Source organism: Lonchura striata, chromosome 2, assembly GCF_046129695.1.
Source record: "Lonchura striata isolate bLonStr1 chromosome 2, bLonStr1.mat, whole genome shotgun sequence".
In the NCBI taxonomy this organism is placed as follows: Eukaryota; Metazoa; Chordata; class Aves; order Passeriformes; family Estrildidae; genus Lonchura; species Lonchura striata.
The window spans coordinates 8461083-8488384 of NC_134604.1; the positions used below are offsets into that span (position 1 = coordinate 8461083).

General features: G+C 37.5%; 1 protein-coding gene across 3 annotated transcripts in view; it reads right to left on the bottom strand.

The window, feature by feature from the left end:
* The window catches only part of USP25 (ubiquitin specific peptidase 25), an 88753-nt gene that overhangs the window by 18610 nt on the left and 42841 nt on the right, over window positions 1-27302 (bottom strand). For all 3 annotated transcript variants that reach the window (XM_021532382.3, XM_021532380.3, XM_021532379.3), the window contains exons 6-17: window positions 20372-20458; window positions 15633-15770; window positions 14725-14801; window positions 13907-13980; window positions 12232-12380; window positions 9407-9534; window positions 8546-8641; window positions 8107-8268; window positions 5543-5751; window positions 5261-5331; window positions 1640-1868; window positions 219-416 (exon numbers count right to left, since the gene is read on the bottom strand). In XM_021532382.3, coding sequence (XP_021388057.1) covers window positions 219-416; window positions 1640-1868; window positions 5261-5331; window positions 5543-5751; window positions 8107-8268; window positions 8546-8641; window positions 9407-9534; window positions 12232-12380; window positions 13907-13980; window positions 14725-14801; window positions 15633-15749 — 1510 coding nt within the window. In that variant the 5' untranslated portion in view covers window positions 15750-15770; window positions 20372-20458. The remainder of the gene's footprint in view (window positions 1-218; window positions 417-1639; window positions 1869-5260; window positions 5332-5542; window positions 5752-8106; window positions 8269-8545; window positions 8642-9406; window positions 9535-12231; window positions 12381-13906; window positions 13981-14724; window positions 14802-15632; window positions 15771-20371; window positions 20459-27302) is intronic.

Genomic DNA, 27302 nt, shown 5'->3' on the forward strand with positions numbered 1-27302 from the left:
AGAAGAACCAATGAATAATTGTTTTCTTTAAATAAAAAATGAAATGCTAAAAACTGCCCCAACAGGCTTAAACTTCAAGTATAGTTACCTTGGCCAAGTAAATAGCATTCAAGATTACACAAATTAACTTTTGTTCCTTTGTTACGTTGCAGAATATATATTCAAGCCCCAGTGTTTTTTGGTCCTACTCCCTTCCCAAACAGGTAGAAGCAGCTAACCTGGAGCAGGTGAGGGTGCTGGTGCCCTGGGTATCTGAGATAACAATTTCTCCTGCTGTGCTTTCTGAGCAAGTTCTGCATCCCACTCTTCAAGTTCTTTTTCAAAACGTTTATTGTCTTCCTTGACATAATCCCTTAGATCAGAAGGCAGCGTGTCCATTCCAACAAGCATCTGCCCCGTTTCTTTGTTAAACTCCTCTGTGGTAACATGAAATACAAGTTTCAGAAAAAGAAATAGGACAAAAGAAAGCAAAATATATCCTCAAGTGAATTACCAGAAATGTATAGTGTAGCACCAAAACCCCAAAACTATATTAGTTTTAACTGGTTTTACTATCTGTTGAGCTCTCTATGTGAACATTCAGAAAATACTCACAAAATCCCCATGACTGACAGTATTACTGCCACAGAGAGATGGACACACCTAAACTTCCCAAGAGAAAAGGGGAAGGAGAGTGGGAGGGTGGACCTACAGGAATTCAGAAAACCAGCTGATAAGAACACTACCTAAATTGAGTAATCTTCCTTTTGCTTTGAGAATGTTCTCTGCAGGGGTAGCCTACATCCCAGGGGATCCACCAGCAGTAATTGCCCTGCAGTAAGCAGGCCTCAGATTTAATTGCAATGGCACAGGCAGCCTACAGAGCCCAAACACCCTATGGCTGCAAGTGCACCACCAACGTGGCAACCCAGGAATGTCAAGGGTGTTATTGGTTCTCATTTAGAAACTGAACAAATGAGCACTTGAGCCTTCTGCCCTATGAAAAAACAGGAACCTGAATATTTTCCATGATCTTCTACTGATCTCTGGACACTTCACAGACAGCTCTCTGTCAACCATTATCAAAAACTTTGTGCTAAGGGATCACTGTCCTCTCTTTAATCATTTCCATACAAAGCCTTACAGTTGCATACTCCTACACGACCTGAAAAAAATTTCTTAACCCATGTATTACTTAGGTTTGATGTGTGGTCGGTAGGGCTAAGTTATTCACATTTCAATTTACTGCATAAGCTTTCACGTTTCCATGCTCCAGTGAGCTCTGAAGCTTATGGGGAGAAAAGCAGCTACATGAGGATTTTAATGTCAAAAGGCTCATTTCTCTATTTCCATACTTCTCTTCTAATCTTGAGATAAACCCTACAAAATTCTGCAATCCCTTCTGTAAAATATTTACAAATTAGCAAGCAGTTTGTTTTTTTATGCTAATAATGCTGAAACACAGGCATTATCTTTATTGTTCTCTAAGCTGAACAGCAATTGTTCCACCCACAAAAACCAAAACAGTTTGCAGCAGGAATAAAACTTTCAATAACTATTAAAAACATTTCAAAAATCTGGAAATCCATCTGAAAGAAATTTGCTTTATCAATGTATTCAGCTATTCTATATCATGTAGAATGTGCGTAGATAACATTACCTTGTATCAAGTACTGCTCCTTGTCATTGATGTACATTAAACAATATGCACTGGCATTCCTGTAACCTCCAAAAGAATCTCGTTCCAACTCTTCCCAAGTTGACTTTGTCACAGAAATATCATTATATTTCATCCATCTGTTTTGGTGGTGGTCATAAATATATGCCCAGTAGTGACCTGCATTCGCTTGACCCTCATGAACTAGGACAGCATGCAACCTATAAGGAACCTTAAAAAAACAAAACAGGAAACAAAAAAATGTCAAACCCTCCTTGACAGTATTTAGTTCCTATTGTATGCCAGCAATAATTGCTACATGAAATAAAAGTAACTGAAATAAAGTTAATCAGGATCAAAACATAACACAGAGGAAAAACAAGTAAAACTAGCAATCCATTAAGCATAAGAATTTGGAACTATGTTGCTAACCACTGCTAGTTACAGGACATCTTAAAAATATTAGTGTACGACATATATGTTTACTCTGCTGTCTTTACTGCCACTCATCCTTTTTTCTTAATTCCTTAATATTCCTACCTTCATTGTATCTACCAAAAAACCCCTCAAATACGTCAGCCTTGACTGTCTATGATTTACTTCAGTTCCGACCTGGCAAACCTGTCAAAAAGTCTGGAAAGGCACATGCAAATTCAAGGTAAGAAACTCAGTGCTTTTGTTGACAGTAAAAGAATTTATTTAAATTAGTATCTGCTTTAGATACCCAAAAATAAAATTCCCACAGCAGAGTAGGAATACAACTGTTTTTGAGTGTTTTAACTCTATCAGGAAAAGACAAACAAAGCATGGAAGACCTGAAAAGGTCCTCCCCTCCTCCTGAGGCAAAGGACGACAGCAGCTTCTAGGACCAGTGGAAAATGAATTCCAGGCTACATCTGCAAACCAACAAGTAAGAACAACAGGAAACCGTTTCCACATAAGTAATTGGGAGTCTGAAGGAGATAGAGTGAAGCAGAATGCGTTCTTCCTTACTTACACATCTTTAGCGATTGATTAATTTTAACCTGCTGGAAGAGCACATACAACATAAAAGGGAAAGTTGAGCTTCTCTGCTGTGCACAGTGTGCCTCAATGACAAAAGCTCAGCTGGGATGAAAAACCCCAAAATCAGCTTGTGCTGGCGTCACAATCTGGACTGAAGATAAACAGTCTCTTCAACTCAGAGTGTACTCAGCATTTTTTTGCAAATACCATTTGAATACTGCAACAATTGTAAATATACACATAACCCTGACTGGAGAAACTCCTTGAAGTTATTTTTAACCTGATCATTCTCTTCCAGGCTATATGCAAGTGCTGGATATTTTGCAACTCCCCTTGAACTGTAAAGCAGAGTGACTGCACAGCAGCTGGAATCAAACAGCCTGTCTTTCCAGAGACTAAACTGCACTCTAAATCTCCCAAACACAAGGAGTATACACAGAAGAAATCCTGGCAAGTCCTTAAATCTGAATGCTCTGGGGTTTTTTAACATCTGTTATTAAACCAGTGCGAAAGACTCCTTAACATGACTACAAGCCTCTGTATATGCACAAAAATGTATGCAGATCCTGATTTAATATACCAGGTGTCTCTTTAGACTTTTGTCAAAACAAAATTTTCTTACCCTAAAATCAGGAACTAAAAGTCCCCATTGAATTTAAAGCATTTTACTTAAACCCATGTGAACTGGGTCAGCTTGAGGGTCCCCTCCCTTTCCTCCAAGCCAAGAGAAGCAGCTGCCAGTCACCCACACTGAGCTTTCAGGAAGGTTCTCCACAGAGGTCTATGACCAGGGGACAGGTGAGTCCAGTGCCAACAGGCATCTCTTGTGATAAGCCATTATATCAATAATTAATAATTATTTTATAATTAGTAATTAATAGCACAAGGCAACACAAACATATGTGGCATTAAACTTCTTAGTTTACACGTACTATTCATAAACCAGGAATGGAGCTCCACCAACCCCATCACATGTAGCTACAGAACAGGTATGTCAAAAATGCTATATCCAAGATGAATTCCCACAGAAAAAACAGCTGTGACTCTTTCCCAATAGCAAGTTCACAGAAGTAAGGAAATAAATAAGCAGCTGATAAACCATTCAATCAGAAGAATGAAACAATAAAGATTTCAGGAATGTATTTCATATGACAATTTGACAAAGGTTTTATGGACTATTGTATCGCCTTAGAATCCAAAAGGACAAAAGGAGAAGACAAAGAGCTTACCAAATAGTTCATAAACACACTAGGAAGAATCCTGCAAATATTATATGTTTGTCTTTAAAATGTGTCTAGTTTTACGTGCATAGAACTTGACTTCAAGATTGCAGTCCTGCAATTGTATTTTGCAGAGGGAAACTGTTCCCAGGGAATGGGGCAATACCCAGCTATCAAATCACCCAGAAACAGAAGAAGGGAAAAGTAGACAGCTCTGTGTACCTGCCTCCTTCCTATTGTGCAAAAACAGCCACAGAGACAAACCAGGTGAGCTGCAAAAGGGCAGCTTTCCTTCCAGCCTATGATTTCAGATGGGTTCAGTACTTTGTGTTTTACTAAGTAATCTCTTTTCTTTTGTAATGACAGCTGACTAGTACCTTTGCTATCCAGAGGTATTACTTCCTGTAACACCTAAGCCAACACAGTCTATTTAGATGCAAGTTACCAAATTAATTAATTTTACTGTTAGATGACATGCAGCCTGGGGCCTTTTTCTTAGAACACAAGTATTAAGGAAAAAATGTGCCTGCTAGTAGCAAGCTTCAAGAAAGTCATCTAGGCAAATCTGCCTGAAGTCCTTAACATCAGAGTTCAGCTGCCAGTAACTATTAGGAGCTATGTACAAAATGAAAACATACCTCAAGAAAAACTATAAGCTGAACAGATCTTACTTTGAACAAAAATATTTCTTTCTACCAACAGAAAGTAACAGAGGAAGTAATCCTTAACCTTAAAACCTCTCACAGTGAGAGAACATGAGCATGTGAACATAAGAAACAGCAGAGGAGCCACAATTCCATAGCAGAACATTCTAAAAACAGAGTAAGAATTTGCTAGATTGCTTAGACTAATAATCAAAGTTGTGACTGATACAAAATCTAGAAAAAGTTAAAAAAAAAAAAAAAAAAAAACCCAAACCAATAGCAACAAAAACACTCACTGGAATTAACTACAAATCAAAAGCAGGAGCCTTGAATTTCCATGTATTAGAGTGGAAGTTGCAATACACAGTGGCACTAAGCAGTCAAGTAAATAGCATTTTCCTGTGTCTAATGCTTCACCATCTTAAAGCCATAAGTAATATGGGCAAATCAGGGCAATAAAATTTTGTTGTGTGAATTTACATTCAGGTAAAAAATAAGGGCTCAGAGATAGAACATATTTGGGCTTTTCATCATCGTTGCCTGAATTTAAGCATGTCACCTGTAAAATATTGTAATGCTGTCTTTCATTTGACTGTGCACAACTAAAGGGCTTACAAAACCTGTTATGACTTTGCCATGAAATGTCTCAAAACACTACATCATTGTATACTTGCTCTGTTCTCAAGCATCTAAGAATTTTTTGAAGTGCCAAAAAGGATCTATTTTCAATTATCTCATGCCAAAACTGTACTTACTTGGACCATTGTTTTGTCAGAGTACATCAATTCAATTGTCCGATGTATTCTTGATATACTTTCTTGTAAATCTGAAAGACAAAGAAGAAATAACCTCTCTTCCACAAGGCTGTAAAAATTGCACATGACTACATCTTTATCTCACAAAAAGCCAAATGGGTGCGCTTCACACATGGTACATCTATCTACAAGTCAAATGCTAAACCTCCTTGGCTGAAAGATTTCCCCCACTTGCACAAATCCTTTCCTACAGCAAATGCATTCCCCAGTGTGTGGCATTACCTCTTGTGTCATTCTCTACTTCAGTCCTCCAGCGATGCAAACAGCCCTCCAGGACAGACAGCTCCTCCTCCGTGATGTGCCGTGGTGCTGGATGCATCGGCAGGTCAGGGGGAATCCGTGATTGTGTGAATGGTTTGTGTATTACTGATCTTTGTACAGGAGATGTGCTTGGGACATCTGATGATGAAGGCCCCTGCTGCTCTATTGTGCTGCATTCATTCAAAACATGGAATATAAAAATTGAATCATCACATAGACAGACTAAAAGTTGAGCCATAAAAATAAGCTTTTCATCTGAAAATGAGCGTTTTAAAGGTAACAATTTCCTAAAGTACAGTCCAGAACAGGTAATTACAATAACAAATATGGAATTAGTATTTGAATTCTGAAAGCTTTGTGGTGTATTACATATTAGCACAACAACAAAGTTTGCTTTATGTGAAACACTACTGAACAATTTTAAATCACATCATACAATAAATAACTGTGGTTTGAAACATTTACAGTCAAATGGCAAAAAGAGAAATCACAATAGCTTGTTTTATGGCCAATGACCATAAAATCCAAATTCTCAGTTTCATAACTTCCTTCATGTGTCTTATGCCTAGCAGACATACTTTTTCTAATGTCCTACCTACAATTTATGTTAGCTGAACAGTAATAATGAAGGGACTTCTGATATTTATGCCACACTGGAAATGTGCTACCAACCAATCTAAATTTGCTCCAAACCACTCTAACAAGAACTGCAAAGCCACCTCCTTAGGAGAATTCTGCAAGAGCAGCAGGGTAATTAAATTGAATACTTGTCACAGATTTTTCTCTCCCATCAACAAGATCACCTCTATATAATTACAATACACAAGAGGAATCTGAAGATCTTTCTTGCATGTCACTGAATTTTTATTTTGTGTAAAAATGATGCAGCCTAATGAACTTGGATTCTTCTGGAGTTTATAAAGTTCAGAGAATTTAAGAGCTGAAACTGTCACTCCATATAACATGTTGTGGTGTTTCTACAGATGGACAAAAAAGCCACAGTACTTGCATTTCTACAGAACAAACTCCTGTACAGGAGTTTGAGCAGTTTATTACTTTTGAGATTGCATTTCATGCAAGCAATGGTAACCTTTAAGAGTTTGTCTTCTCTTATCAATCATCACAATTTCTGCTGGCATTATATCAGTAAGCCACTGGACATCTTTTTAAAGCGTTTTTTAGATTCATGTACTTCACTTCTCTAAATGACAAATTTAAGAACCTTGACTGACCCAGAAGACAGAACCCTACTGCCCAAATACAACATACCAAGCTATGTTACAAACTGTTAAAAGTCCATTTATCCAAATTTATACTCTATTACCATAGAATTATTTAGGTTGGAGAAAACTTCTAAGATGATGTCCCTCGGTGCCACATCTACACATCTTTTAAATACCTCCAGGGATGACTCCACCACTGCCCTGGGAAGCCTGTTCCAACATTTGACAATCCCTTCTGTGAACAAATATTTCTTAGAATCCAGCCTAGTGCCATCTCCTCTAGTGCAACTTGAGGCTGTTTCCTTGTGTCCTGTCACTTGTTACCTGGGAGAAGAGGCTGGCTCCCACCTGGCTACACCCACCTGTCAGGCAATTGTAGAGAGTGATAAGCTCTCCCCTGAGCCTCCTTCTCTCCAGACTGAGTCTCCTCAGCTCCCTCAGCTGCTCCTCATCACACTTGTGCTCCAGACCTTCCCCAGCTCCATTGCCCTCCTCTGGACATGCTCTAGCACCTCAATGTTTTTCTTGTAGTGAGGAGCCCAAAACTGAACACAGGATTGAGGTTTGGCCTCAGCAGTGCCCAGCACAGGGGACAATCACTGCCCTGGTCCTGCTGCCACACCAGGTGCCATTGGCATTCTTGGCCACCTGGGCACTGCTGGCTCCTGTTCAGACACTGCTGACCAGCAAACCCCAGTCCTTAACTGCTGGGCATCATCTGCAAACTGATTGAACATACACTCAATACCCTACACTGAGACTATTTAAATAGGGAGAAAACCAACATTACTGGACATTTATCTCTCTGGTACTTTAGCTACTCTGCATTTAAGAAGTCAGATTATTCAGGTTCCTGACAAATTTGGTAAGACATGAAAACTGCATGGCAGACAAGGAGCTTAGCTCCCAGGCAAAAAGTAAAAGATAAACTGCACACCAGAAACCTTGATGCTATGCACCACATACACACTGCCCAGTTCAGATTCTTAATACACATGTGAATCAATGACCTCCCCAGAATCTTCTGTCTATTTAGAACTGTACAGGGAATTGGGCTGTGCTTGAAAATGGTAATCTCCTTGTGAAGACATTTTTATAAGTGCATGAGACAAACCCAGATCATTAGCATTTTTGTTTATTTAAGCCTGCTGTGCTGAAGGAAGAGAGCAGAAACTTTACACTCCCCTCCCTAGAGATGCCCGGTTTTGTTGCTCTGGTGCACACAGCAGCTGAACGTGCTCCCTCTCTCCCAGAGGCTGGCTTGCTCTGGTCTCTGCCCAGGGAGCAGGAGGCAGCCCTTACCTGGGGGGGATCTGTGGTGGCAGTGTGCCGCTGGCAGGAGCACTGGCACCCAGGTCATCCACGGGGGACGTGCACACCGGCTTGCTGGAGGCAAACTCCAGGGCATACTGCAGGACATCTACCAAGGGGAATCGTTTAGGACCAGAACCATAGCTTAAATATCTGTTAACCACAAAACGTATTAATGCCATGACTCATATATACAAAAAAAATTTTTAAAAGAAAAAAAATTATATATTTTTTCTGACTGCAATTAATTAAAGCAAACCTTTCATGAATCAGAATTACAACACTTATACACAGCTTCCAAAGAAAGAGTAAAAGAAAAGTGATATAGAAAGGAAATCTCAGGTAAATAATTATAGAGAAAGTGCATGATTGCAAAGTTACTCTATGTAGCCCATAATAATATTTGCATTTACACAGTTATCTATAATACCGTTCTAGTCTCTGTTGTAAAACTGTGAGGTACTCTTTGAGTCTCTTGATTTCATCTCGTTTAATTCTTGTTATTTCTCTGTTTTTGTGCATATACCTGTAAAACACAAAATTTAGAAAGCAGTGTCAGCCCATAGTATCCCAACAGTGAAACTGAGGTCTGTCTCCATCAACCATGAAGTTCAGTACTAATAAAATCTCACACCCTCTAGAACCTACAACATACTCAGCACTAAAACAGAACTGAGAAGAAAATGAGCCTTCCCTTCCACAACTTTCAGAAGATGCTTTTTCCCCAGTGTCAAAAGCTCTGTTGATACTGTGGATGACATGTATTAGAAAGCCACTATTAGAGAGATTCTAAATTAAGTACTTTAAGTGGCAACCACAGAGCAATACTCCTGTTTCATTATTTAGGTTCACAAATAACTTTCAGCAGCTAACTGAAAGCCATCCTGGTATTTCTGCTCTAGAGAATCTGCATGCACTCATGCTGAGGACTGACTGCACATTTGAAGAGTATCTGGAACACCACAAAATATCCAACTTGTCACCCTGTTTCCCAAAGGGACCCATAAATGGAGGGTCTGATTTTTCAGAGTATTTTGCCTGTGTGCACAGAAATACCTAGCAATAAATTAAAGTGGAAGCAGGTTTTTGACACAAAGCAGCACTATGTCTTAAATTGTGATCTATGTGTATTTTCTGAAACAGATTAAGCACATGAAAACTCTAACTTGTGTAAATAGAACATAAATTTACTATGATTCAAGTGAGCATAAGACATATAATCAACTTTAACAAACTTACAAGATTTATTTTATATACACACTAGAATTTTGTTTATAATATTATACCATACCTGTCTAGATACAAAATTGGAGGAAATTCTAATTTGTTGTGTATCTTCTCTGGTCTCCCCAAGGCCTGATTAAATTCAAATCTTGACAGCTCAAAAGTTAAGACAGGAGGAAGCTCTGTGAACCAGTGCTGGATGAAGAAACAGAAATCCCCAAAATTAATGCCTTCCAATAGCAGAAATTCAGTAATAATGATACAATACCTGCAGACTGGCACAGCTGTGACAGAAACTGGTTTTAGAGTGGGTCAGCATAAGTTTTCCAATGCTACCACCTATTGTAAATGTGGGCAAACCCAATGGGAAGAAATGATAATGTCTGACTCAATTCAGAAGGTTGAATGATTTCTTTATTATAACTATACTAAAATACATTAATATACCATATAAAAAGGAAGATACTAAAACTACGTACTACTTTCTCTAGCTCTAGTAAAACTCGTAACCCTCTCTCCAGTGTCCAGACAGACACAGGTGTATTGGATTGGCCATCAGGCTCAAACAATCCTCACCAGAATTTAAGCACTCACTCCCGGTACATAATTCTCCAAATACATTCCACATAGGAAAAACAAGGAGCAGAAACAGAAATTGTTTTCTCTTTCATTTCTCTCTGTGCACCTCTATGAAAAATCCTGAGAGGGAGAGAAATGTGCTTGCCACAACCACCCTCTCCCTTCAATGTAAATGCAGACCATGCTGCATAAGAGCTTTGCTATCTGTGCTCCAGCACAGGTGTGGCAGAAATACTTGTTCCACTCACATGTATTTTGCTCTCACAGAACTCAGCTCATGCTTGAGCCCACCTGCCTTGCCAATTGTTCTGTTCCCTTAACTCCTCAATGATATTTAAAGGGTTGTTTACACTGTTAGCAAGTGCTCTTCCTGCTATAGTTCTCTTAGACTCAATTTCCTGATCCTTTCATTCACCTAGTAACATTCAAAGCTTCTAATGACCCCCTCTGAAACAGGATCAGTGAGTGTTTGACATTTCCTCCATACTAACAGCTTAAAGTGTCTACTCATGTCTCTAATCACCTTACTATCATCTTACCCCATTTGTCTTTGACTACTCAGCAGAGGTCTATCCATAGTCCTCATTTCTTTTTTTACATACATCGTTTCTCAACTACAGTACAAACTCAGCTCTAGTTCCAGCACTGAAGATTTTTTTTTTTCCCTCTCCATTCTCACTGGTAACAGCCACCGTCTACCCATTTAATAAGTTTTGGGTGTCTAACCATCACCTGAAGTTTCTCTGATTGCAGCAGACACTATTGACACATTTGTCATCAAGTGCCATAGCCCAGATGTGGCATTTGACTCAAGGGTCACTTCAAGTTCTCCTATGCAGCCAAAGGTCTTGAATAGTCCTTTCATATAATAACTGGCAAACAGCCTGTTCTTCCTATGATCATGGCTAAAATTCTCTTGAAGCAGGATTTAAGTTCCTCAGGACAGAGAATGACTCCTTTTTCTGTTCCTACATTAGCTTCACTAGCTGACAACCTGCTCTGTAACTAAGGCTTTTAGGTATCATGATAATAATACTACTAAAAATACTAGTCAAGTTAAATCAATACCACATTAGAGCCAATGGTGGGAAAAAAGGAAAAGAAATACAGAACATTACTTTGAGGATCTTTCAACACATTTGAGTACCACATTATTATTCCCTTTAAGCTTTGATATCGATCAACTCAGAGAAAAGTTTCTTGAAGTCTTTGTTCAGTTGAGACAGACCACGTTAACGCTACAAGAAATTCAGAGTTCTTTAGTACTTCCAAACTTTCCAGTGTACTGTAATATTTTTCAGGCACTATATTTAAACATGGCTACTAAAAGAAGCAATATCACTATGGATTATTTCAGGGAAACATAACCAATTTATTTGGCACTAGTAATAATGAAGCAATGATTTTTCTAGAGTAGGACTTAACACATTACTTTTCTTGTTCTTCCACCTCTGTCAATCTGTTATATGACTATTTCACTTCTATTTCCACATGCTAAGAAGCAAAGCTTACAATTTCACAGAACTTGAAACTTAACAGTATAGATCTACAGTACAGTAGATCCATACTGTACAGATCTATACTGTACATCTATACAGTATTGACCTGTAGATCACTATCCTGCTGTTTCCCAGTTTCTCAATATTCCAAGTTAAAAAAGCCTACAACACCCATGTCTGACATTTCTAGTCAAGCATTTATAACAGAACTGGTATTTTATGCATGAATACACACAGGTTATAACTGCAAGATAACCTTCAGTTCATAAGATGAACAATTGTGCTCTTGTAGTAGGTACATACAAGGTTTCACCTTGCATGGAGAAACTAAAGTTGGGATTGTACCAAGAAATTTATGAGGTTTTGTTTTCTTCAAATTACATTTCAGGAATTATGCTCATTGTAGAAGAGATGACATAGAACATTTGCTGTAAAACAAGAACTGGTACCAGAATTTCAGACTGGAGGATGATTTCAGAGTGTGTCACTAGGCTTCACAATTAAACACCCATGTACTTGGATATTAAGGAAGCAAAATTTCATTACTGCAAAAGATTGATATCAAGAAAGAAATTACACCTGAACTTTTTATATAAGTAGGAAATAACCTCCTAAGATTTCACATCTTTAAAATAACTGTGATGAAACATGAACAGCTATATAAAGAGAAAGTAGCTCAGCCTTTACAGGCAATAGGGATTCCCATCTATAAAGCAGGTGCCATGAACCATAAAAACCAGACATGAAACCCAAAGAAAAATAAAGGGCACTACAACAACATCCCAAGAGAAGTCCACAGGAGCACTGCACTTACCTCCTGACCAGACTTGGCAGAGTTTTCTGAATGGAGAGATTCAATTTCCCCTTCAATCATTGCAGCTTCTAGGCACTCATGCAGATCTTTAAAGCCATTAACCTGTAGTGGATACTGGCCAAACATTTCTGTGTTTTCAAATTTTTTACCTTCACATGAAAAATTAAACAGTTAATGCTTTAGAACAAAAATTTACCTTGAGAAAAACCTATCAATCCTAGGTCAATTGATCTAGTCTATGGAACAATATCCACATTTTCTTACTGAACAATTTAATTATATGTCAAAAGAAAATTTATTCAAATTGTTGGTCAAGCAATATTAAAAATTACTGTATTTTCCCCTTCGGCCCATTTTTATATTGTTTTAGCATCTTTTAGTAATACGCAAAACTCAAAATTACTTGGCACCACAGATGTATGGGAAGTTTTACACCTATAAATCAAAGTCCTGCAAGTCCTCCCCTGCAAACAGGAGCTTCATAATACAAATGTATATTATTGTATCAGCAAAGTCAGTGGAATTGCTGGTATGAAAGAGTCTTTGTATACGGACATTTTGCAAAAATAAGCTACAAAAGAGAACATTCATTTCTGTCCTGAAAACAAGATTATAATTTGGTAACACTGTATAAAAATGTAACTGAAAAAAATGAGGAGAAATATGGGGGACAAGAGATTTCAACCTAGAAATTCAATTTATTTCAACCTAAAGTCAGTGACAAGTCTTGCATTACTTAGTTTCCTTTTATTTGTTTGATTTTTACGTATCTCCTCTGTTAAAATGAGTATGAAAGGAATGAAAGTAGCTAAATATAAAGAAACAAGAATGCTACTAGCAAGAAATCTGAAGAATGATTCTGAAATCTGACAACAACTCATTAGAAACATGTTCAAGGTCACAGAATAACCTGGAAACCACTTAAAAGACTACACTTGCTTCCTTCAAATGCAAAAGTCATTCATTAGGATGGGAGGCAGAATCAACATTAAAATGAAAATACTTTCATACTTTACATTAAAACAAAAATAATTTACATTAAAACAAAAATACTTTCATAGCCTTTTGGAAATAGAGAACAGTACAATTCTGCAGATCTACTAATTACATACAGATAAGATACAAGGAAGCTTGTTGTACAGTCTCTTCCTCCTTAGCACTCTCTCCAATGCTGCCCTTGAGCAAGTTTCCACTGACTTGTTTTCCAACAAACTGTACTTTTAGGAGGGTGAGTTTTCCATATGAGAAATTGTGGAGCAGGAAACGTAATTACTGAAGTTTTAAATTGCATCAAATGAATCAGAGGGAGCACAAGAGTACAGCTCAGTGAAATACAGCAGTTTGCCTTCTGTACACTGTTAGTAAGTGGTAACAGTGCTCCAGTAATTTGTTCCAAGCACCTTCCCTCAGCATCTCACCCCAACTTCTGCTGCACTGAGAACATACACTCAGCTCCTGAACATCATGAAAACAGTCTTTGTGGATCCCTGCAGCTCACTGCATTTCTCCTCATACCTGACCAACCATTTGTCACAGACAAATGTATGTATGTGTGTTCTCCACATCTTCTTCTGCAGAAGTTGCTATAATCCTAAAACTGCATCAGTCACTTGTGTGCTTGGACAAGCACAAATCAGACATGACCAGAGAAGTCCAAGTAAATTCTGATGCATACCTTCAAGTACACCTACTGCTAGAAATCGTCCATAAAACAACTCCACCATTGGGTTCTTTGGTTTTTCTCCATCCCTAAAAGAACAGGAGCTTTGTTAGTGCAAAAAAAAATCCAAGTCAAAGCTAAAACCTTTGATTTATAAAACTATGACTTCTTCTCAAATTCAGAGTTCAGAATGAATGAATTCAGAATTTTAAAGTCTTCTTAATTCATTATAGAAATGATGCCCATTTTACTGCTAGTTTATTTTTGTACTTCACTCTAATGATGATAAGAATGATTCAGGTATTTGCAGGAAAAACTATATTCTGAAAACTAATTTTCAGAAGCATTTAATTTTAAGATAATCTATGCAAACCAGATACAATAATGAGTGCTTAAACTGCACAAAAACCTTTTAAAAACTGTTTCTTGAAATATTATATGAAAAAATCATGTATTCAAAAGAGTTTCCAGATGCTCACTAATACAAACAATGAGTATTTTCTTCTGGGATGAGAAAGAGGAGTGAGGTTTTTGAAGTACTTTAAAAAAGCCTAATTGACTATGTACAAAACACCTCTTTATTTTACTCTTTATATACTCTGGACTTCCCAGAGCTAGATTTCTTACATGAAATAAGAGGGTGAAAAAAGACAACTTATGGAAAAAAAACTGAAAGTATTGATATGCATGGAAAAAAATCACATTTGAACTAAAACAAGCTATATTTAGAACAAAATTTTTTCAGCCATACAGAGAATTGGATTTTTGGTCATTTGCTTTGCTTTTCTCTCATTTAAAATATTCAACATGCAGAGTTAGAAAAAAAATCTTACCTCTCTTCTTCAGCTTTAATTTGGAAGGCATCTTCCAGCCAATCTAATAATTTGTGTGTAAATTCACTAACATCTTGCTGTTAAAAAATAAAGTGATCAGTACACATATGTAACAGAACACAACAAAGTGCCACTTTACAAGACCAGTTTAGCAGAATTCCCTTCCCCCTCCACCAGTGTTCCAGAATCACACAATGTCTAAGACTATGCCATGATTGTTTTCTTTATGAGTGGCTCTGGGGTTCCTCAGCAGTGACACTGTCCTGTGATCCTTGTTACTTGGGCTCAGCTTTCACACCACGCTAGTCCAAAGGCATCTCTTGAATCCCATTGTTCAAACCCTTTGGTATCTAGCAAGTGGTGACTAATATTACTTTCATCAAGCACTAAATTCAGTGTGCTACTGTAATTAAACACCTCAGCCACATACCTCATTTCACCAAAAAAAAAAGCAGAATATGCACACTAAGATTTGGGTAATAATCCTGAATATTTAGATACTCCAAACCAAAACAAGCAGTATAATGGCACTGCACATTAACAGTACAACACTGGGTGTAGATCAGAACAGTATTTCTCCTTCAAAAACCCCCAGACTTAGAAGTTAAACTAAAGCCTAAAAACAAGACTGTTGAACTATTAGCTTATTTCTAAAATAATAGGAAGAAAGTGTATTGAATAAAATAGTCCTGCTGTCTAGAATTTGGTTTTTTTGGGGTTGTTTTGTTTTGTTTTTACATCTTTCTAATAAATATAACCAGAAATCACGTAAATTCAAAGACCGTGATAATTAGAAGTTGCTTTTCTGGGGACATTTTAAAATTCTGTTGTCTACAGTAAGTATTTCCTATTATAATATGACCATATAAAAACATGCATAAAATTGATTGAAAATGCATGGAATTTACCTGCTGGGAATCATTTGATTTAAAAGCATCTTTAAGGATTTCAACTGCTCTTGATGGATCAACATATTTTCTCTTTGAACCAACCAGAAGTGCAAACAGGTACCTCAATTCACGCATGAAAGGCAGATTCCTATGTTCCTGTGTGTGAAGAATAAAAATATTTAACAAAGTGATAACAAATCTGCTCAACAGAAATGTTGCCCAATAACCTGAGTAATGTCAAAATCAGATATAAGGTTACTTGTAGTACTACCAAGGTAATGCTGCATGCCTTTTACTTGTCAATGTTACAAAATAATGCAGTTCTTTGGGAAGAAAATTCAATTTCAGAAACTAAAGGTTGCCTGAAATCAATATCTAGATGATACTGTTTGTCTTGGAGTGGGCCTGAATTCACAACTGGACAAGCAGAGTTGCATTTAGGACAGAAATGTTTCTCTCGAGACTTACAAAGCCTTAAGTAACGCCCTCTAACAATATGCATTATTTTATTTAAATCAGTATTCTTCTGTATCTCTAGAAGAACTTCTTGTGAACCTATACACTACTCAGCATCTTTTTTAAGCTTATTTTTTACTGAAGACTGAACTTCTGAATCTACATTAACCTTTATTATTTCTCTTGACACAAGTAAAATAGCCTGCTCTCCTGTTCCATCCAATTTTGAAGTACAGTTCATGTGACTATGGCATTCTTCTGCTGGTTTCCAGAAAAGAAGAAATACTTTCTGCCTGCATAATGAAAAACAAATAAACTGAAACACAAATACCATAGATTAAATCACAGGCTACCAATGCTGCAGAGATTGGATATCTACTCCTGAGTAGATAATTGGCAAATACTTGTGAAATTAAACCCTGTGTAATATCAACTTGTATTTAGAACAAAGTATCATTCAAAGGCAGCACAAATGTCTGATACTGGTCAAACTGGAATTACTTGATAACAAACTATTTCACATGCTCATCAAACAGCAGACTTGTTTAGTCACTCCTGTGTCAACCCAGGAGGCATAAAGCTTTTTGTATGTAAAATATGGTTTACTTCAGATTTCAAAAGTGCACAGTGAATTCAGTGTGTTCCACATAATACCTAGGAAATACTTCTAGTCATGTAAATCTCTGAATTTAACTTGCTCTTCTAGTCCACCTTGCAAAACACCTGCCAGTCATTATCACTGTTCACATAAAAGGCTGTACTTCAAGTGCCACCCTAATTCAGCATCAAATCATCCTAATTTAAGAACAAAATCAGTGTCCCATTTTGATACTTAAAGGACTATATAACCACAAAAGAAGGAAACAAATTGCAAAAGTTGTATTTGTCTTACTGTTTTCTTAAAGTGTTGTATTAAAGCAAAAGACATTTCAATTTTTAGATATATTTTATAAAGATGCTTCAATAGCAGTGCTAGTTCATACGCATAAAATAAATTATTAACCACAGAATGCTCTAGATCTTACCTTCTTTTTGTTAAATCTGAAGTGCATAGGCATTATTATAATGTACACAGTACATTATAGCATTACCCAAATTTACACTACAAGTTTGGCTGAGCTTTTAGCCATGCTTTTAGCCTTAGCTTGAACAACTACCTATCAATGTAAGTAGGATTACTCGGAACAAATACCTACAAAGGCTACCAGAGTTCTCTAAAACTAAAGAAATCCTTGCTGCTTTTGAAAAAGCTTGATTTAATCCATTAGACATGATCCTTGACCAGAACAAACCTAAAATCTTCAAAATAAGGTGGGCCAATCCCTAAGATAAGGTACTGAGTTCCACGAAAGGACTTGCACATCAAAACAAAGAACTGATAAAGTGATCCACAGCACAGCATACAGCTCTCACCTCTAAAGCATCATGTACATGCACCAACACAAAAAAAAGATTAAAGTAAGTTTTTAAGTAAGAACTGTGCGGAAATGTCATAATGTAAGACATTCTCCACTTTGTCACCTATCCTGCCTGCATAAATAATTTCCTAATACGTGTCGGAATAACTTATTAGAAATGCTTTTAAAGCAGTCTACATATTTAATACATAGCAAACATTCATTATGGCCAATCACTTTGCCAGGAGAGTGAAATATTGATAATATTTCAATAATATCAGCACAGGCAGAAGGATGTGCTAACCTGGAGCGCAGTAACCCCTTTCCTCTGATAATAAAATGTTTCCTGAAGACATTACTGAGGCCAAATATTTAGCTGGTCTCAGTGTGTACAGCAAAAAGATCTGTTCATGTGACAGCAACAGCCAAGAGAATGGGGACAGTAAAGAAGCTGCAGTAACTACAGAGAACTACATTTGTTCTACAGAAAGAAACCAAGGAAGACAAATTATTTTCCAATTAAAAAGAGCATAATCAAATTGAAGATTTCAAGTGTACACCCAAATCCAGAAATTCGAAGCCCAATTAGCAGAGACAAATAAGGTGGGGCTGTTGTTTGGGGTTTTTTTTTGATGTAAAAATTTATACCAATGACTTTTGGATTAAAAAGTTTACATGCCAAATTATTCATGGCATTTGGATTCAATATATTGATGGGAAAGAACCAACACTGTGCTCTGCAATATTCCCTGAAGTACAACCACATGCTTTAATTCTAAATCAAGAGATTGTCATGACCCCAGCATTAAACTCAAACTCCCACCAACTGGAAGAACAACAGGATGTAAACCCAAGTATTCAAAATCTGGGATTGTTAAAACATATCCTTTATTAGCAAAGAAATTTGATCCTGAAGAATGTCAGTCACATATGGTAGTTAATATCAGAACAAAAATAAAAACAAAACCAAAACTGAAGCAAAATAGTTTTAAAATAAGTAAGCAGTCGGAAGTAAATTCCAAGGCTTTACTTTTTTTTCTACTATCAACTGGTAACTTATATTACAACTCTGAATCAATTTGCCTCTAATTGCCTTCACTTACAAAGAAATAAAGACACCATATATGGGGGCATGCATGCTTATGTCTTCTCCTATCCATCTAAATTCCAACTAGTGCAGCGATCCCTTATCCTAAATTCTCTTCAATCCTTTTTCAGCTGTAGATAAGATAGATGAGTACACCAAGTAATAATGTTACGTCATTCCAGAATGTAAGTTAGGAAAGAGCACAAACTACTGCCAGAGATTCTTTCTAGCAGGCCTGCAGAAAGCAAAGTTTCTGTCCAAATCCATGCACTTGTCTGGTGTTACACCATTTCACACCAACTTATTGTCTGTCATGGTCAGAATTTCTAAAGTAAAGCACTTTGGAATGGCTAAAGTCATTTGGCTGCAAGTGTCAATGCTTGAGCAAGATGTTTATGAAGACAACAGCTATTTCAGACTACTTTTTAGATGCCAATTGCTTTTTACATGCTGAAAAATGAACATAGAATTTCTGAGTACTGAAGGATATGACTAAAATTACATGATGATAAATACTGAGCAGAAAGTCAATTTAAAAATGAAAATTTAAAAAATTTAATACAACTATTTGTAAAGCATGACTTACCTTTCTTATTAAAATACACTGCCCCATCCCTACCTTGTGTTGGGAACACTACCCATGTTTTTCTTTTCACACCATCTCATGACCTAATGCAAATATGCTTTCCAACCAAAAAAAGTGACCTCTTGCACTTTGAATGTGGTGAGGAAAGAAGGGGGTAGGGCAGGAGAGAAATTATCCAGGCTTGACTGAACATTCAACTTCCCTTTTATGGAACATACCCAGAGGTTTAGAAAATGGACACTGTCTTCTCTTTGCCTGTTTTCTTCTGCTTCTCTAATTACAGCTCTTACTTTTGATAGTGAACATTCCAGAGAATCCTGAAGGGACAAACAACTAGGAACAGACTGACAACACACTCGCTTCTTTAAATCTGACAGAAAGGGGCAACAGGCCCTAGTATAATTTACTGTGAGGGAGGTGAGGCACTGGCACAGATTGTCCAGAGAAGCTGTGGGTGCCCCATCCTTGGGAATGTTCAAGGCCAGCTTGGATGGAGCTCTGAGCAACCAGATCTAGTGCAAGGTACACCTGTCCATGGGATAGGGGTTGAAAATAGTTAATCTTTAAGGTTCTTTCCAGCCTAAATCATTCTATGATTCCGATTTCTGGATATGCAGAAATTAATTGCTCTATAAGTCCCTGCTAAAAATCAGGCAACCAAGTGTCTCTATAAAGTCACCTCCTCCTCCATTTCTTCTTTCCCATTTCATAGCACAGAAACCACAGGGCCCCCATTGCATCTGTCCTCAAAGGAGGCCCATGAAGGAAGAAAACCTGACCTTTGTTCCCCACTCCATGACCATTCCCTCTTGCCAGTCTGAATCTACAAGAAACCTAAGCCAAGGCCTTCTCCTCCCTAATCCTATATGAGTACTAGCGTAATCATGAGAAAATTTATACTTATAATCACTGCCTGAGAAAGCCAGAAGAGACAAGCTAATAAATGAAAGCTCAATGTCAGATCATGAGTGGGAGGGAACTGGAACAAAACACATTTGCTAAGACAAGCTACACTCACATGAGAAATTCTCTGCCTCTCTCAGCACCCTGTCCCATACTCTGCTGTGAGGCTGATGCCATTTATGTAAGATCCACAACAGGAAGCTCAGAGAACTGTTAACTGGCACCTCTAAAAACCCACGCTGATATGAGCTAAAGAACAGTGTAAAATTCAAGTACAAGACAGAAATGCCCTCATCAGCCATGAGAGGAAATCAGCTTCTTCTTTTACCTTTTGGTTTCGGGGTAAATCTTGAGCATTTGCAGGAGGATTGAAATTCAAAACTAGTCTTCGAAACTCCAGTAGGTTAAATAATGACTGAAAAGAAAAAAATTAAGAAAACCTTAAAGCACTTCTACAAACAATACAAAACTCTTCCAAATAAGCCTTAACAAAACAAATGAAGTGTCAAACATATGCAATGTTAAGTGTTGTTTCAGAAGGCAGAGCATTGCTAAACATATTTCCACCAGAAGACAATTACTTTTGCCAAGAAAACAGTGTAAAAAAAAAAAAAAAATCTCTGCACTTAATCACATAAAAGGAACAATAATTTTACATAATAGGCAAATTACATTTTACAACAAGAATTTTATGAATTGTATAACTGTCAGTTTTCAAAATGACATAAACACTGTTTAGCCATCTAAAATTTATCTTGTAGCCCCTCTATCATCTACTTCTCAGTGTACAGAGAGTACATCTCTGCATGTGCAACCTAATTCCACTTGCATTAGCTGAACATTTTGCATTCTGTCCACTCTTCCCATTCCCACAAGATCTGAGGCATGCACATTAGAGTAAGGAAATTGGGTTATACAACTTTGCAGGTAAGGGACTGGTAACATTCCCATTTTATGGACACATGAATAGACAGGTGTCTGTCTGTCTAGGACAGGAAAACAGGTGTCTGCAGGCACCCACAAAGAACTCCACAGTGTAACACAGAGCCTGGAGCCAAGAGAGTACAAGAGCAAGATGACTCTGGGCTGCAAACAGTAAAAGTCCGACACATTGGGCTGAGAACTGGAGGCCTCAGAACTTGTGGAACTGCATCGCTGCTTTTCTGCACAGACAAAAATCATCTTAACTAAAAATCACTTCATTACAGAAGAGAATTTTGATGAAGACACAGCAGGAGGAAAGGTCTGAAGTACCTTAAACATGCTCATCAGAGAAGTACAGAAAAAATCTGCCTTCCTATTTGTACTTTCTTGTGTTTACAATCTATAATTAACTCTCCTCCCACTCTATCACATATCTTAACTACTTGTTTTGGAAAGGCAGAGTTTGCCTACCCCAGCAATAGACTTTGATCCCAGAACTTGTCCTACCCATGTAAAGACTTAAGTCACAGATCGCATCAATTTAATAGGTTTTCAACACCACAGTGCCAAATAAGTGAAATGCAAATTGTGAAGAGGCTCTGCACTTATTCCAGTAATTTAGAACATATTGGTAGGAAAAAAAAAGGGTCTGAAATATCTCCATGTTCCTGATTCTCCTTGTGAAAGAGCCTATACAGACTCTAACCTTTTTCCATACCCCATGGTATACAGTATCCCCAACAAAACAAAGAGGTTACCATTGTCACACTTCTTTTTAGATTTAAAAAGTATCAAAAACATCAGCCAACAAAAGATCTCTCTGACCCTGCTGAATCAAAGTAGACAGCCGAGTAGTCAAACTTTTTTCTTATTCTGGTGTTCAAAATACATGTTCCCCTTTTACCCAACCTTGTAGAGAAGGGAGATTAAAACAGAGTCCTTTGTTTACTTACTCAAAGCACAGAAAATGTTAATATTTAATTCAAGTGTCATTCTAGAAGCTGATACTAATTGAAGTTATGTCTCATGATGTAACAGCATTCCACTGGTGGGCTCTTTAGCACGCAAAACATAGCAATGTTTTATGTACAAAATAAACCAGCTGCTGAAATACAATGTCCAAAGGCTGAATTCTCTCCATAACTAATCCAAATGCCATCAAAGTGCCAAGCAGCTGAACAGGCCAATTTCATAATACAAACACACAAATTATGTACAGAAAACTGTACTCAAGTTCAGCATTTTTGCTCTTTTTAATTTGCTCTTTTCTTCTTCAATGTTGTACTATTCAAAATTTCTTATGCAAGATGTTTAGTTGTTAAACTTGCCAGAAAAGCTTGCAATGTGCGTGGTTGTTGTGAGATGCAGCAGAACCCTCAGTTTATCTGCTGCCAACACCACTGATGCACACAGGACAGTGTCATGCTGTAGCACTCCTATAGTGAGCTAAATCAACTTAAGGAAACTTCTACCTTCATTTAAAAAAGATCATTCCACACTGTAAGTGTAAACAAGTGCCTGAAACCAACTGTTTTAGTGTCTGAAGTATCTCAGTGAGGAACCTGCAGTTCTTCCTGAGCTAAGGAGATAAAAAGGAGCTCACCTAAACCCAGCAGAGACCTCCCAAGGCCAACCACCCCAGAGGCCACAAAGGGGTGAGGCAAAACACTTTCTAGTTCTCTGAGCCAGCTTTGTCCAGGCTCCCTGTGCCCAGGGTAAGTGGCCCATGAGGCAGAAGCTGTTCTTCTGCAGCCACCAAGAGACAAAGCAGAGACTGTCCCTGGCCCAAGTGCCACACACTGGCCCTAGCCTAAAGCCAAACACATCTGCTTTCCAAACACACTGCATGGAGCATCACCTCACCTCTTACCCACTTGGTTTCAGCTACACTGAAGGTGTGGGAGCCCCAGTGCAAGAAAACAGGCTGCATCTAAAAAGGTGGATACTTCACATCTACTGTCCTTGATTAAATACCTTTAAAATTGACTAAAGTATGCAAAACTCAGGCATGAAAGAAAACCTCACTACAAGATGGGTTTGTGGGGCTTTTTTCCCCAATGAATTTAAATGATTTAAAAGCTGTCATCTAGAAACTTGATTGAGCCAAACTAAGTTATACCAATTCAAATTGTCACAAACATAAACAGATTTTTACAATACTGCTTCATATTCTGTCAGTTTTTGGGGGTGAACAAGACAGTAAAAGTAAATGAGAATAAACAAGAACAGAAATCCAGTCTCATTTTAAAGCATTCACACTAACAATACTGAAAAATTAATACAAGATGTTGTGGCTTTCCCCTGCTATAGGTGGTTATGATGTATTGTCAGTCATACCAGAGAGAACTAGGTAGAGTTGTAGCTTCCATACTGTAAGATACTAAAACATTCACTTTCATGAGTAATGTTTACTTTGAGTTCAAACACAATTTCTGAATACAGGTTGCCTGGGTTTCCCTTAAAACAGTCTGCTTATCCCTTTTTCCCCCCCTTAAAGTCTAGGATTATCAAACATAAGAACCTCGCCAAAATTTAGGTTGACGGAGTAAAGAATTAATTCTTAACATTCAAGAAGGGTGATGCTACATTAGTGCTGCAAATTACTCAGTATATTAAATCTATAAATGCCTGGCATGCAACACAGGTAATTAAAAGCCACCAGCAGAGTCCTAAATTAATAAAGTTAGTGACACAAATAACACTTAGAGAGTAGGAAAACACTTCTGAGTCTAGATACAAGATGACCCAACAAGCTGCTGCAGAGAGCTTCAGACTGGCTCTTGGGTGGAATCTTGCAAGTTTGTAAGCATCAGGGCCTAACCCAGCTGTTTCACTAACAGATTGATGAAAACATTTGGTTCTCTTTGACTACCAATTTTGTATTTGTTTCCAGCACTGAGAACAAAAAAAAAAAAAAAAAAAAAAAAAAAAAAACCACAAAAAAAAAACCCAAGAAAAAGGCAAGAAAAGACCACAAGAACTATGCATTTTTAATATGCGTCACCTTTATACAAGTTAGCATGAAAACCTGAAGTTCATAAGACCATGAACACAGACAGATTCCCACTGAATTTGCAAAGGTTAAGCTTGGAAGGACAGAGAGAAGACTAAACAGAAGGAAACCCAAAAACTGAATTACTAGGAGAGCTTGAAAAGCAACTCTCGGAAAGAAAAAAGAAAAGCATGCATTCCTATAAAGCTCCTAAACAAACTCCTTTAGGTACTAGCATTTAGCTTAAACATGATCTTGTATAATTTGAAAACTTATACACATTAGCACAGCACAACACCCATTTTCCTCATTTAGTCATTTGGGGTCTTTTATGTACTTCAGTTTGGTCTTTATTTATTTCCTTTTTTCTTTAAAGCCACAAAGATAAGACTAAATCTAGCTTCATTTTGTGTAACAAGCAGAGAGTAATCATAAATAGTGAATATAACATTACTGTTCTAATAACAAAAAGCAAAAATAGAGTTCTATGGCATAAAGTATATTATTTGGAATAGTTTTCCTCTGCCAACATGACAAATTAGATTTATATTCTTCACTTTATAAACTATTTCGATGGTTTAAGGTATATAGCGCCAGTTTTAGTGGGGTACATTGAGTATTATTAGGGTTAACATACATGTTAACTCAAATCAAGGAAAAACACAGAGCTATGGAATATATGGTCATACCTGCCTGCATTGCCATGTTTCCTCCAATATAATGAAGAATTTGAAATTTACTAGTTATCAATATTTGAAATGCTAAGGTTCAAAGTAAAAGTACTCCTAAATATTGCACAAATTAGTGATTTAATACTCTTGCATGCCTCTGATTGAATATTATTGTCCAAAACTCCATATTGCAAAAACATGAGCAGCTGACAGCTGAGTCCAGTTCTCACCAACTTGCAAGCCTTTCAGACTCCATATCCCTATATCTTGAGAGAATTGTGATTGTTCAACCTGTAGAAAAGAAGGCTTCAGGGTGACCTAACTGTGTCCTTCCAATACCTGAAGTGAGCCTACAGGACAGATGGAGAGAGACTACCCCAGAGTGACAGGACAAGAGGGAATGGATTCACACTCACAGAGCAGGTTTAGATCAGATATTAGGAAGACATTCCTAAAGCTGTGAAGATGATGCACTGACACAGGTCCCATCCCTGGAAGTGTTTAGGGCCTGGTTGGATGGAGCTCTGAGCAACCTTGCCTAGTGGAAAGTGTCCCTGCCCGTGGCAGGGGTTGGAAACAGATAATCTTTAAGATCCCCTCCAACCCAGGCCATTCTTTAGTTCTAATTTGTGAGAATCACTTCTCTCTCCTCCTTAAGGCTCTCCAGACCTTTCCTATTTATTGAGGGTTTTTTTTTTCTTTGTGGTTCATATTCTTGTAAGTACTTTCTCATAACAAAGTCCATAAAGTGGCTGCTTGCTGCTACTGCACTGATTACTCTGCTGGGCACAATGCTCCTTTCTACCCTGTCCCTCTCTATAACTTACTCTGGGGTTCTCTCCCACTCCACTTGTTTGTGTCTTATTCCTGTTAAGTGATAAATCCTGTTTCTAGAACAGAGACTAATGACAGTCTCATTAAGAAAATTAGGAAGTCACCCAAAACATAGTTTTGTGCTTCTTTATAAACACTGAGGATTTATTTGTCACAGTCCAAAGCTTCTGTCGCATTCTCTAGAAAATTTCACATAAGGAAGACAGAAAGGAAATGAGCAAAGCAGCTTCAAAGCTGGGATTTGAGCAGGTTCCTATTCAAATTTACTGTCAAAGTATAGGAAGAGGAGTTATCTTTTTCTCTTCCCCTCTGAAACAAAAACCCTTAAACACAGATATGGAACTGCCTCATGGCTGAACTTCAGACCACATGTACAGTGGTAGTGATGAGGAAAACATTTACCAATTTGAGAATCACAGATTCAATCCCAGTTGTCAAAAGCTTTGGAAAGTACCTCTAAAAGGACATTTTTATTTATAAACAAACAACCAATTAGCATTCCAAACTGCTGAAAACCTAGGTATAAATTCAGTCTTAAGCTAACATGTCTTACATCTCCAGAAGGCTGAGGTGCAACAAGGAAGAAGATGGAAAACAGCTTGCATACTGTTTGAGCTCAAAAGTCAAACTCAGACCTCTAGCAGGCTTGGGTTAAGTCAACATTTTAAACAAACAGCTCACCATGGAATAACCAGCCTGCATTTAGAGAACATTTACTTGTTTATAGCAACAAACTGAGAACATGACTACAATTCAGAAGACAGCTAAGTATGATATGTGTCCAGAAGAATTCACTTTATGCTTGTGTCTTGGCACATACTAAGAAATGCCATCCAAACACTTTTCTACTACATGGTCAAAGCAAGGAAAAAAAAAAAAATCTGTTAGGACAAAACAAATCACAGCCAACATTTCCTTACATGGTTACAGTTTTCAACTTCTTGCCCAACTTAAGTGATGCAAATTTAAATAACACACCTAAACAATGCATCCTTTATCTTTTATTTTAATTAAATAAGCAACTATTTATGAGTCAAAGTGAAAGCCATGATCTATTAAAGCTTTCCACACCTTCGCAACAAATTTTGCAATATTAACAACCACTAAATGTAAGGTAAGAGTTTGAAATGTAACATAAACAACCTGAGGGAACCAGAGACCACAGAAGCACAAAAAGCAGGAAAAGAAATACCCTGTCAGCAAATATCACAGGATGACTGAATTTGGAAGGGACGGGTTCACTTTTCAGAGAAACATAGGGAGTGACAGAGGAGCAGAAAGCAAGAAACTAGATTTCCAACATCATTATTCCTCTGCACATGAAACTCTACAGATAAGTTTATATTAAATCCCCCACCAACCCCTGCCTCAGGCTGCTCCACAGTGAAAATAGTGGAAAGAAAATATCCCATCAATGACCATTTAAACTCATATGGGATTTGATTGTTCTTCAGCCTACAACCTTTGCACTGCATGGCCAGGGAAGCAAGGGACTCATGTACAATGTATAAATGTGCACATTTAATAATATAATCCTAGGCTTTTTGGTATTAATGCACTACCACAACATCCATCACAATCCTTTCCATCTGTCATGACAAATAAGAAACATAAAATAATGTAAAAGTTAGATACTTGTGGTAGGCTGCTGTAAATAAGAACAATATTGGCAAGTAGCTGAACCACCAACTGGGAAGAAAATAATTGTTTGATTCTCACCCATCAAGTTGGTTCACTTCTTCCCAGAACTAGAAGTCTAGGATCAAAGGAGATCCTAACCCCAAATATACTGACATCAGGAAAACAAGAAAGCTGCTCCCAAACACAATGCAACAGAG